Source organism: Scomber scombrus, chromosome 13 (genome assembly GCF_963691925.1).
Source record: "Scomber scombrus chromosome 13, fScoSco1.1, whole genome shotgun sequence".
Lineage (NCBI taxonomy): Eukaryota > Metazoa > Chordata > Actinopteri > Scombriformes > Scombridae > Scomber > Scomber scombrus.
The window spans coordinates 9,158,968-9,171,370 of NC_084982.1; the positions used below are offsets into that span (position 1 = coordinate 9,158,968).

Genomic DNA, 12,403 nt, shown 5'->3' on the forward strand with positions numbered 1-12,403 from the left:
TTCATCTTTCTGACTGAGGGTGTTTGAGAGCTGAAGACTGCGTGTCTGTGTGTGTGTGTGTGTGTGTGTGTGTGTGTATGGGTGTTGTTAAAGTGGGCAGATTTACAGATGTGTGTAGCTGTAGTGCTGATGTTCGCGTTCAGTGTGTCGGAGGGAGGAAGATGGGTGATGTCCACTTTATTGATTCAATTGAGCTCTTACAGAGAGGCAACTATGTGACTTTTACCTGGAAAAAAGTATCTCCATATGTCAATAAAATAAACAAAAACTAAAATATGATGTCACTTTTTGGAAATGAAACATTCAACTGGTTGTTAAATCACCTGATTCCAGAAACAACAACTTGATTGGCTTCTTCTTCTTTGGGTACAAATAGATTCTTTGTAGTGATTCGAGCAAGTCCTCATGCACTGATGACAAACTATTCTAAATGATATGTATGTGTGTGTGTGTGTGTGTGTGTGTGTGTGTGTGTGTGTGTGTGTGTGTGTGTGTGTGTGTGTGTGTGTGTGTGTGTGTGTGTGTGTGTGTGTGTGTGTGTGTGTGTGTGTCACTTAGTAGCTATTTCCGGATAAGATTTGCACATTTGTCATGGACATCTGAACAAGCTATTAAGTAGCTTTCAAAGGTCAAGAATGAACTCTGATTCTCTCCTTGTAAGGTTTTGAAAAGATTACTGTGACGGTTACAAAAGAAAAGCAGTGCTGACTGCTGCTAAAAGATGAGACATACACACAGGTTCATTGTCCAATACTCTGTATGGCCGACCATCAACCCTGACTTCCACACCCTTACAATTCAGTCTGAGCTGAAGATGAAGACGACAGTCTTAGTTTTAAGGCAACTATAAACTGGATCAGGGTTGTTCTATCAACACAAACTTGTGGCCTAAGGATAATTTCTAATCATATTAAAATTTTACCACAGTGGCTTTAAAAGGCTACATGATTTTAAAGGTATAGTGTAAATAAAAACTCCTCCTGTCTCCTTCTGTTGGAGCCAGTTGTGTCAAAATGTGCTAACTCTGTCTTGTTACTGTCAGGGGACAATACTCTACCTGTATGTTGGTGAGGAGAGTCTCTATTGACGACAAGCCATCTGGGAAGAGGAAGGGTGAGGGGAAGCCAGGAGGCAGACCCTGTCCAGCGAATGACAACCTCTCGTAGCTGTCTCTTGCTGTTGGGGTGCACATCATGTTGTCCTCTGCAAAACATACAATAAAAAAATGGATTCATGATTTATACCAAAAAAACAAAGCAAAATGTAAAACTTCCAAGAATATGTTTCAGACTATTCTGACACATATTAACCCTGACTCAAATTGACCAGAAGCAATGACTCTGCTCTCCCCTCCTCTCACAAATATAATGGACAGGGCCCTTTGAGATTCCTTTGTATTGCTTCTTCTCAAGGCTTCAGTGTGGGGTTAAATAATATCAACCAGGACATAAATCCAGCTTCCCCCATTTAAGAGATGTCATGTGGACACCAAAATCAGAAGCAGGCCCGCAGTTCGACCCCAAAGGCTCGGGCTTCCTTTGTGTATGCACGCACGGGTGCCTGTCAAACCCGAGATGACATCATCCTCCATTCATCACCGGCGGAGGGGTAGGGCCCTGCCATCTGCTGTCCAGCCTCTCCACCAGGCCTCAGAGGAGGAAAGAGGAACAGGAGAGGGAGGGAGAGAGAGGCAGGAGGCAAACATAGACACAGATACGGCCCGGTCAAACTAAAACAGTGTGTCAGACACGGCCGTTTGTTGTCCCATCCGATCCGACACATGTTTTTGTCCGATGAGCTTTTATAAAGCCAGCAATTTGTAAGTGCTACCATCTTGCAGCGAGACAGTTTATTAAACACATCCAGTCTAAAAAGATCTCCGCAGGAAGTCTGCACCATCAGCTGTTTAATTGTTAATTTAATGAAAGGGGGGAAAAGTTTTATTTGTAATGTGGAGCCCTGGCTGTGTCGTTCACAGCACCTCTCTGCTCTCATCCAGTATTCATATCTGTTTATGTGGCAGGCTGAATCTTGTACAAACAGCGAGTGGAGCTGAACAGCCCTGCCTCTCCCTCCCATCAATATTCACCAACGCCAGCCAAATGCTGGGAACAGCTGGTCCTACATTAATTAGTTTAAAGTATTTATTTCACCCATCCTCAGAGCAGATTGAGCAAAAACATTGGAGATTATTTCAAGCATCTGCAAATGCCCTGGAAACATCTACGCGCCAAAAGTCGAGTGTTAGGATTCACAGTTTGGGTTTGTAATTTGGAGAACGTTTTTTTTTTCTCCCCTCTCTCCTCTCTGAGAGGGGAAGATGGTGAAATATGCACCGCTGGTCCGTGGAGAGAGTAAACAACCTTTCTCCTTTTTCAGATGGAGTTCACTCCTGTTGATTAATTAGAATGGATGGTTGCCTAATGGATTAAAATTTGTTTATAATTTGACTTCATAAAAATAATGAATTGCCTACTTTTAAGAAGCCACTCCTGCGGTAATTTGTTTTGTTTGGTGCAGTCCTGTCTGCATTTTGAGGTGGGCGTCGTCGTGGAGATATAAAAATGCACTCTGCTTATACAGTGGTACAACATGAAAGTCCCATTTTATCTCAATAAAATAACTAATCAAAGATCAAAAGCATTACAGTTGGCTCCAGCTCAGGTTGATATAGATGTATTGCATGCATTATGTGCATGCATCACCCACCTCCAATAAAATCACCATAACAACTAGAGACGTTAGTAGACCTCGGGGAAAGGTCTGCTGTTGTAGCTTTGTAATTGATTTGTACTGTAGGCACTTTGTCCCTTATTTAGAGTTGGCATTAATCATAAATCATTGCTTTAACAAACTCCGGCTTTCCACTCAGCAGGCCTCCCCTCAACACAATGTTGGATCACACAGAATATTTGATGGCTTTGTTGCAGGGGAAACAACCTGTCATGCTCTGGGAAAAGCAAACAGCGTGTTTTGTTCGACAGACTCCAACTACCGTACAGCACCTCTTGTCAGATAACATTTCCACCAGGAGCTATTCATAAATACCGGCATTTCCATAAAAAAATAAAAAAAATAAAAAGAAGAAGAAGGGGGGAAAAAAGGAAAATAAATGGGAAGCTAATAAGTGGCTAATTCAATCAATATAATCAAAGCTGGCTTAATGAAACTCAAATGTAAATTCCAGTGGAACATGATCTAGATCTGTGCTTTCTATGCTTCTAATGGTGTTGCCACCCCCCCCCCCCCCCCCCACACACACCTTCTCTCACTCTCTCTCTCTATCTACACCCCCCCCCCCCCCCTCCTTCTTGGTGCCTGGCTGCAAATGCTGGCATGTGTTTGCATGTTTATTTCTCACCATCGCTTCAGAATCATTGACTTCAACTTAATTACAGCGACAGGCGTTGGAGTGATGGGGGCCGGTGGAATGGAGTGCTCTGTTTCCAGGTGATATTTCTCCACTAGCAAGGCTGCCAACAGCAGCTGTGACAGCCTCTTGTGCTTACCGTACGGTAAAGGTACAGTTAAGGCCCCGGCTATGAAATACCGTGTGGAAAAACACTCGCAGGTCACCCCTGTCACAAATAACATTTCATGCACAACTGTTTCGGCGGATAATAGGAGCCACAAATAAAAATGGGACGCTGTAAATACAATGCATTCTGAATGAAATGCCATAATTTAAAACAACGCCCCCCTCCTCTCTCCGTCCTCCTCCTCCACCCTGCTCTCAATAGCTGCAGAGGGAGTCCTTGACAGTGTGCTAGCAATGATGAATCACCTATCCAGTTAATTTTCTCACTGCTCATGTGTTGTGCTGCTAAAACAGGGGCCTAGGAATTGACTTGACAAACTATGAATGTAAAAAATATCACTTGGAGGGATCTAGGCTTATCTCCAATTTACATGTTATTAGATTTGTGTTGCGAGCGGCACTTGGACCTAGCAATGCTGAGGCAAAAAAGATGGGCCACATGATAACCAGAGATAAAACATGTCTAAAACCCACTTGAAAGCCTTTGAAATATTTGATGGAAAGTCGCAGGGAGTGAGGAGAAGCAGGGGGAAACTGGCCTGATTTAAAATGTGACAGACACACATTGCAATCTGTGGTAAATCTAGAAGAAACCTTGGGAAATTTAGCTGCAATCTCTGGATAAATAGCTGTAATTGACCTTGGGAGTTGAAAATGTGCCATATGTTTCTGGTTCCTGTGTTTGAAACTGGGTCCCTCAGGACATTTCAGCTGAGTCCTCACACGAAGGTAGTGCGAGGGGAGGAGAGGAAGATACAGAAAAGACACACAAAGAGAGGGAGAGAGGGAGAGAAAGAGGACGAGGAGGATGCCAGGGACGAGAGATAGATGGTCGAAGACAGAAGATGGATGGATAGATAGGTGAGGCAGAGTCTGAGGAAGAGGAGGCCGCAATAGAATGGGTGTGCAAAGAATGAAAGACTGACAGAGAGGAAGAGCGATAGGAGAGAGAGGAGGGGAAGAGAGAGGGAGAGCAGAGGTACATTTGGCTGGCCAGTCAGTGTGATATATTGACAGGTGAAGCCTTTGTCCTTGCAAACCTGTGTTCCTCCCAGCAGGAGAACTGAATGCTAAACCTGGAGATTGTCAGCACAGCCAACACAAAGCAAGGCACTGCTTTCCACTGCACAATTACATTTGATTTGACCTGCCAGGGCTGCGGAGAAACCAGCCTCCTTCAAATGGAGTAGTTATGACCTCTCGGACAGCCATTAGCAGCGAACACAGCATTATTCCACCTGCACTTAAAGCACCGGATTTGGAAAAATCTTGTCAGGGGAAATATCTGTCTTCTGCTACAAATGCAGTGATGCAGAGCTGGGGGAGGAAAAAAAAAAGAAAAAAAAGTAGTTGCATGCAATCTGAGCACTTAAAAAACATCAGCTTATCTTGCAAGTGTCTGCACTCTGAAGGGTCCCTCATGCAAAATAAATTCAGTCTTAACTGTGTGATAGCTCTAAACCTGCACTGTGTATGGTGTAAGCTTATTTCCAAATAACTCTAGATATTGTTTTGTGTCTCTTCCCACCTTGAAAAGTAGGATTTCCAAGTGTTAATAAAGGCCAACTTGAATTTATTCACAGAAACATTGAAGATGATAGAACATAATCCAACTGGTGGAGGGTTACATTGCATTGGAGGCACACTTTTGTTCAAGTAAGAACCTGCAGGATGTACTGTGAGGATGTGTGTGTGATGATCCATATGAGACAGATTCCTTTAGAATGACTATCACTTGCATATGTTGTGCACATGTACGTGTAATGTAGCGCTCGCATTGTGAAGAGAGGGGAAAATGCACGGAGAAAAAGAAAAAGAAGAAAGAAAGAAAGAAAAAAAAAACACAACACACACACACACACGCATTACACACACGCACGGCACACACACTAATGTGCCCTCATCACATTTAAGCTAATTTCCTTTTCATCACGGAGAGAGGAAAATGAGTGTTTGCCCCATCCCTGCTGGGGGACAAAGTCAAGAGCCCCGGTCGGTTTGGGCTAGATTAACAGGTAACATTTGGCTCCCACTCTCTTATCACAGCATGAAAATCAAACCGCGTGTTTTCCTCTATCGCTCTCTCCTTCTCCCCTCCCTAATGTTCCCTTCACTTAGAGATGAAATCGCTTGCTGCACAAACCCATTTGGAGAGAGGAGAGAAGGTGAGCGGGATAATCAGGCTGGCCACTGGTCCGTGTTTCCTAAATGCTCTCCAAAACATTACTGTGCACAGGCATAAAATTAGCGCCGGGACCTTAAAATGTTGACATTTAGCATGACTTTTTGGAGAGTGACACCCTCATATTTTCTTGTAGGATATCATTAAATTTCAACTGCCCTATGGCTGTGCCTTTCCATTAATAACCAATTCAGTGTGTCACTTCTCTCCCTCTCCCGCTCTCTCTCTTGCCACCTTTTTAAAGTAATGAGTCCATTGCTTTGCCTTAATAAATTGAATCGTATTCTCAAGGCCATATGAAGATAGAGCCACAGATGGACAGGCTGCATGCAGGAAATAACCATAAATCCTTTACTGTCAGAGAGGCAGTCTGAGGTGACAAAAGAAGACAATCGCGATGCTCAATTGGGATCACACTGAGATTACAAAAGGCACAATGAAAGGTTGATTCTCTCTGTTAAAACTGCCATTTCCCGGCATGGATAAAGAACAACGTCTTTATGGCTTTCAGTGGTGAGAAAATAACCAATTATAATCAAATTTAAGAATCTAATCATGCATGAAGATTACAATACTGACAGATGATCCTCCATAATATTCTGCTATGTATATTATGTATAACACCACCAACAGCAGAGAAAATTATGAACTACAAATTGCGGTTTTGGAACGTAGATTATGATGTTATAGTGCAAATCATTAAAGTGGGTTTCATCATTTGTTTAACTGGAAAGGAAGACAGAGAAAAAAACAGAGGGAGGGAAAGAGAGAGAGAGAGGAATTGAAGCAGAGCAAGCAAGAGGCAAGGGAGCAGAATCCATGTTGACTTCCATTCAGGAGGAAGATATCTTGTCTTTTTATGCGGCCCATGTCATATTTATTGCATAAAGGTCAGAGTGTTCATTTGTTCAAAGTCAGCGTTTTCCCTCTCTCCTCTCCTCCATGTAATAAATGCAGGGGCTATGTCATTATCGGACCTCTGAGGATTACAGGCTTGGCTGACTGTGATGACTGCATAAAAGCATACAGGACTTTTGTTTCTGCCAGCGCGCACCTTCAAATGAGCTCTTAAAGCGAACAGTACTGGAGACAAAATGGCATTTTGTAGAGAGATAGAGAGGGAGAGAGAGAGAGAGAGAGAGAGAGAGAGAGAGAGAGAGAGAGAGAGAGAGAGAGAGAGAGAGAGAGAGAGAGAGAGAGAGAGGCGATTACAGTTACGGTGGTCGAGACAGGATGAGGGGTGGAGGGGGGGTGTCATTAAAGGTTAGAGATCACAGAGCTAAATTCACGACCTTAGACAAACCCGTAGGCTCAGATAGGAGAGGGAAAAAAAATAAACCTGTGGGTCCGAAAAGAAAAAACACAGCCGGGCAGACTTGGAATAGATTTCTGTAAATTCTCCTATTGACTATGAGCCCAAACTGTCAGGAAGATTGTACTCGGAGAAGGACATTATAGTGAGGCACTTTGAAGGTGTTTAGATTGTCTCTCCATATTGACCTCCGTTGACCAGGTCCATTTATTGACAGACGAATCCCAGAGATTAAATTGGCCTTGGCTATTGATTGGGTATTTTGCCTGAATCATTCTCATTTCAGAGGGGGATCATTTGTACTGTATACCCCACTAATCTCTCTGACCCACTAATCATCAAGCCATTTATTTCTCACTCTTTGTTTAGTTCTCCTTTGTTTAGCATTTATTAATTCATTAGAGCAACTTCTCATGCAGCTTAACTTAGACAGTGACTGGGGAGTCCTGTTTCTACCCGATAGCAATGTGCATTCCAGTAAAATATGCCACTGAATATGCACCCGACATCACAATACACATGCCAATTACATATTGATAATTAAGCATTCAAACAAACAAACAGAGAGGAAATCCCCCGTAATCACCAGGTTTTAATGGAACAAGTATTAGCTTGGTGTGGTTGGCCAGATAGCCTGCTGCTAGATCAGAGCGTTGTTGGGTTCGGGAGGGGGGGGGGCGAGGGGTGCAGGGGAGACACATTGGTGTCATTGCCTGGAATTGCAATCCTACAGGGAGAGGCTCTGCCGTTCTGCTCGCTGCTGAGCGAGCGTCGACGATAGCTGGCGCTAATCCAGACTGGATATACTGAGCTGCTTTTAAATGACGATGAAAGAACAAAAGAGGAAGTGGGAAATGTAAACTTTAAAAGGCCTGGCTTAAGAACACTTGCTCTGTGGCTGCCTGCTGTAGAAGCTCAAAAATGGATGCAAATCCATTAGTAGTCCTGGTTTCACAGTTATAAAAATACTTAAGGGGTTTTAATGGGAGCGACGTGTTAAACGTGTGGAAATCTGTTTTGATAACATTATTCATAACACTGGCTTTGCGCTGTGTGAATTAATAACACTTCATTTACAGACGGAAGAAAGCTGGCTTGGTATTTCCAGTTAAAGAGATTAATTTTTAAACACCTAATTGACAGGCTGGGGTTAGGCAGGATAAGCAACAGACTATAAGGCTGCAGCTGCAAAGTCAAGGTGACTGGAATACTCAGAGAAAGGCTTTCAAAAAGCAGAATAGAGAGCAGAGAGGGAGGGAGTGAAGAGAATTAGTCCTCAAGCACTTTTCCCTCCGCCCCCTATTCTTCCTCTCTTTATTAGGAATGATTTACTTTCTCAGTGAAAGGATATAAAAGCTCAAGTATAGCAGCGTAATTATCGCAGAGTGAAAATTTAAAGGTTTGACTCACAATGTCCTCAAGTCAGCTAGCAGACTGCCAGGCGATAAGAGTGACTGTGTTCAACACTCGGCATCCAATTGGTTGTGTTTTATGGGCTTTGCCAAGGAAGAGCACACAAACAGCACTCGGCTCTGCAAGTCTGTAAACATGATGGACTGTGGCAAACTACTACGGCTGGTGTTTACCTTGGCAGAGTCTGGCCCTGGCATGTTGGTAGCATCACTTAATTACTGTTTACATGCAAATATTAAATTATACAAACAAACCCCACAGAAATGTCTCCAAAAGTACAGAAATACATATTCAGGGTCAACCTTATCTGTCTGCAACAGTTGCCACAGCTAAGATATGTATTGTTTTGAATCGCAAATTTCCCGCATTGTACATAATCTTCATAATTGTTTAATGCCGTTGTCCAAGGGCGTTCGGGTAAATATGCTCCCATGATCTGCATAATAGCAGATGCTCAGATATGTAAAACGCACCTTGTGTTCTCGGAGAGCACAGAGAAAAAAAAGAAAAAAAAAGAAGGTTATTGCTCAAAACAGTTTTATCAGGATTAAGGACTGTGATCATTAATGTCTCCAGTCAAGACCGATAGATGATCGCTTTGATTGCGAGACCTGTTTTTCCTGACAGTCCGGAGCAGCATATATAGTAGAGCACCGGTGCCTACTGTGCATCTCTGGTATGGCTGAGTAAAGCACTTGTTCATTTGCAGTGAAGGGTAACATGAAACAGGCCTCAGCCTTCTGATGGACAGGGAGATTTCACCTTCGCCAGTGAATGATAATGCATTATTAAATTTGCCTCTCTGCTCACTAGATACACTTAGCTGACCACAGCATATTTATCTCCCCATCCGAGGCTCACGTCTTGGCAGGAGAAAGCATTCTGTCACTTTTGAGGCATTTCAAAGATTAAAAAGAACCTCTCTCTTTTCAACGTCCCTAAAAGCATCCCCCCTTTTCAGTAAAATGTGATTAGCAGGAGATGGTGTCACGCAATGGAACATTCATGAGGGGGAGAACAAATATCCAAATGAACTCCCATGTCCTCGAGGAATAGCCCCTCTCTGCACCATCAGCAATCTCTCTCACATGGGCTGGGGAAATTTGATTGATCCTCTATTGAATTATTTTTTTGCACTCTTTCATTTCAACAGGACGCACTGACAAGTTGTTTGATCATAAAGCATTATTGTCTGCCAAGTCACATTTCAGGGTTGTGATGGCTAATGATCTTGCCTCCTGACTTAGGGAAAGTCAGGTAGTCAGCATGTGTTTGAAGCTCGCAACGCCAAGGACATCGGGAGGACTGAACAAAACACTATGCATTAAAGTCAGAAAGATGAAGAGAAGGAGCTTACACTGAACATATTGAACTTTTAATGATACTGTGCTGAGATACCATCAATGTCAGTGAAATATTTACAACGCCAAAAGAGCACAAAAACTGATGCCGAAACTTTCGCCTGACCCAAAGTCCCCTAACTTCCTTTTTATCATTGCAAATGCTTATGCAAAGAAAAGATAGAACAAAGACTACAAAGACTAGAAATCACCTTTTTTTTGGGGTCTTTTTCATCTTTTTTAAAAACCATATCCCCCCCCCTCGCTTTTTACATGAACCCATCAGCATCCACAGGCCCTTACCCAAAGCAGCTGTATGGTAATAAACTGTCACACAGGTACCTGCCCCACTTCTTCATTCTGACTGTAAACTGGGACTCTGGGCAGCATCCGGACACACAGACCTGGCCTATCAGCTTCATCCGTTGTGGTCACACCGGTGCTCGATGCATCAATGATTGCTGGATTGATAGCAGGTATGAAAGGATGCACCTCTAGGTGACATAATACACCACAAGCATCCATTTGTGCTTAGGAAGACATTATGAGTGCATCTCCTGTTGTGTCAACAAGGATATATAACGTTTAGCAGGGAAGTGCCAATATCGTATTACCAGTGAATCACCCGCTTTTAAAATATGGTTTACGGAATCAGTTTACATACTGCTGTTGCCTCTGACTCTCCTGTCAGGCATTTTAGCTCAGGGTAAAAGAAATGTGGCATGTTTAACTGCAGCGGGAGGGCTGAGGTAAAGTGGTGAAATTTGTTGTTGGCAAAAAAATGCTCAAACTGCCACATGGTATTTACAGAGACTCTTATACTTCGATGTACATACATATGGCTTGTGTTTCAAACACCTTTTCCCTGAGGAAATAAAATGATGTCAAGTGTTTGATGTCCAAAGTGAGTTTACAGCCAAAGGCTTCCGTACCTTTCAAATTTCCCCTTGTTTGTCAGCTACCTGCTGTTTCACGAGACAGAGGCTTGTCGGAAGCTATCGCCACAGACTTTCTGTTTGAAGCATTTCAATTAGTCACATGTGAGATAACACTTAGCTTTCTACTTGCGTTTTTTCTCACACATCATCTAATCTCCCGCTTTTTAAATTTTTTTTTCTCAGGCAAAATTTGGACAAAAAATAATCAAGTTCAAACAACAGCACCCCCTCCCCAAAAAAAACTACCATCTGGTTACTCTGCACTGGGTGACACAACTTTGGAAACCGCCTTTTTTAGGCAACAACAAACAGCCTTTGTCCTTCATCAGCAGAGATGACATGAAAAAGATGAGGCGCGTTCATAGGATATGAGTGATGTGACATTATAGTGGCTGTCTCTGAGGTGTCTGGCTATTTAAAATAGTCTCCATATGAGCCAGGGCACTGCATCCTTCCTCTGCGCCCACTGTGCTCTCTTCTAAGAGTGCATTGCAAGAGATTAATTTAATGCTCTGCCAGGATCATAAAGATCAAACAAGTGGAGAGATATCATTAAACCATTGGAATGTTATCTCATTTATCTAAACAAACTGATGCGATGAACAAGCCTAATTAAAAAGCTCACCATAAACAAAGCTTCGGATCGTGAGGCCTCTCCCCTCGTCTAACAATGGAACACATTTATTTTATTAATCTAATGCATCATGTATCATATCATTACAGTTCAATATATCTATCATTAATTTTATTCCCTTCACTTAAAGCTTTTATTGGAATTACTTTGGTTATTAGTTGGTTCTAATGTATTGGTTACCTCTGAATCTGGCTTCTACAATCTCTCTTATCTCGCTGCATAAACCTGTGCATGTTATTCAAATTGCCTCATTTATTATGATAGCTTCCTCATGTAAATTGTGCTGACTGCTCGCCCTTGCACAGTCCTCATTAGACTAATGAAAACCTTCAAACGAAAAAACTAAACAACCTGCCAAATAAAGGTCTGGGGTTATTATGAAAATTACAACTGTGGGAGCCGGGAGAAGCTCTCTTCATTAATTCATGCTCAGCAAATTGGTAACTAATTTAGTTGCACTCCTCTGCATTAATGGGTTATTTTATAAAAATGTTTTCCACAGCCCGAGACCTCTGGTGCACACACTGGAGAGCTCAGAATCCTAATCAAGTCCAGTGACATATTAGGAATTGACAATCTCAAAGATAATACAGCGTGTGTTTGCGGGTAGATGTGTGCGGGTCAACTAGCCAGAATTGGTGTGGATTGCTGGGTCATTTGCTTTCTCCTCCAATATTGCAAAGAAATTACAGTCCATTTGTGTTGATTATCTGAGTATGGAGAAGGCACTTCACTTCAGATGTAAGATTTTCTGCTACTGTCGAAACATTCAGTTGATTTGGTGTGTGGATGCTTTCCTTTCTCTGTTTGCCTGACTCTCTTTTTGTCAGATACGCACACACACACGCACACGCACATGCACACACATACACACACACACACACACACACACATATCCACAGACAGTTTGTGACCCATAAATTTCACTCATGATCCTGCTAATTATTACTATTCACCGTTTCACACCCTGTGAGTGGAGGTCTAACACTGATCTTCATGTCAGCCTAGCCAATAGGGAACATAGAGCCCAATGATTTCCACAGTGG

At 42.6% G+C, this 12,403-nt stretch overlaps 1 protein-coding gene across 1 annotated transcript in view; it reads right to left on the reverse strand.

Moving 5' to 3' along the window:
* dachd (dachshund d) overlaps positions 1 to 12,403 on the reverse strand; it is a 91,968-nt gene that overhangs the window by 9,709 nt on the left and 69,856 nt on the right. Inside the window, exon 7 of the mRNA XM_062431511.1 lies at positions 1,058 to 1,203. Coding sequence (XP_062287495.1) covers positions 1,058 to 1,203 — 146 coding nt within the window. The remainder of the gene's footprint in view (positions 1 to 1,057; positions 1,204 to 12,403) is intronic.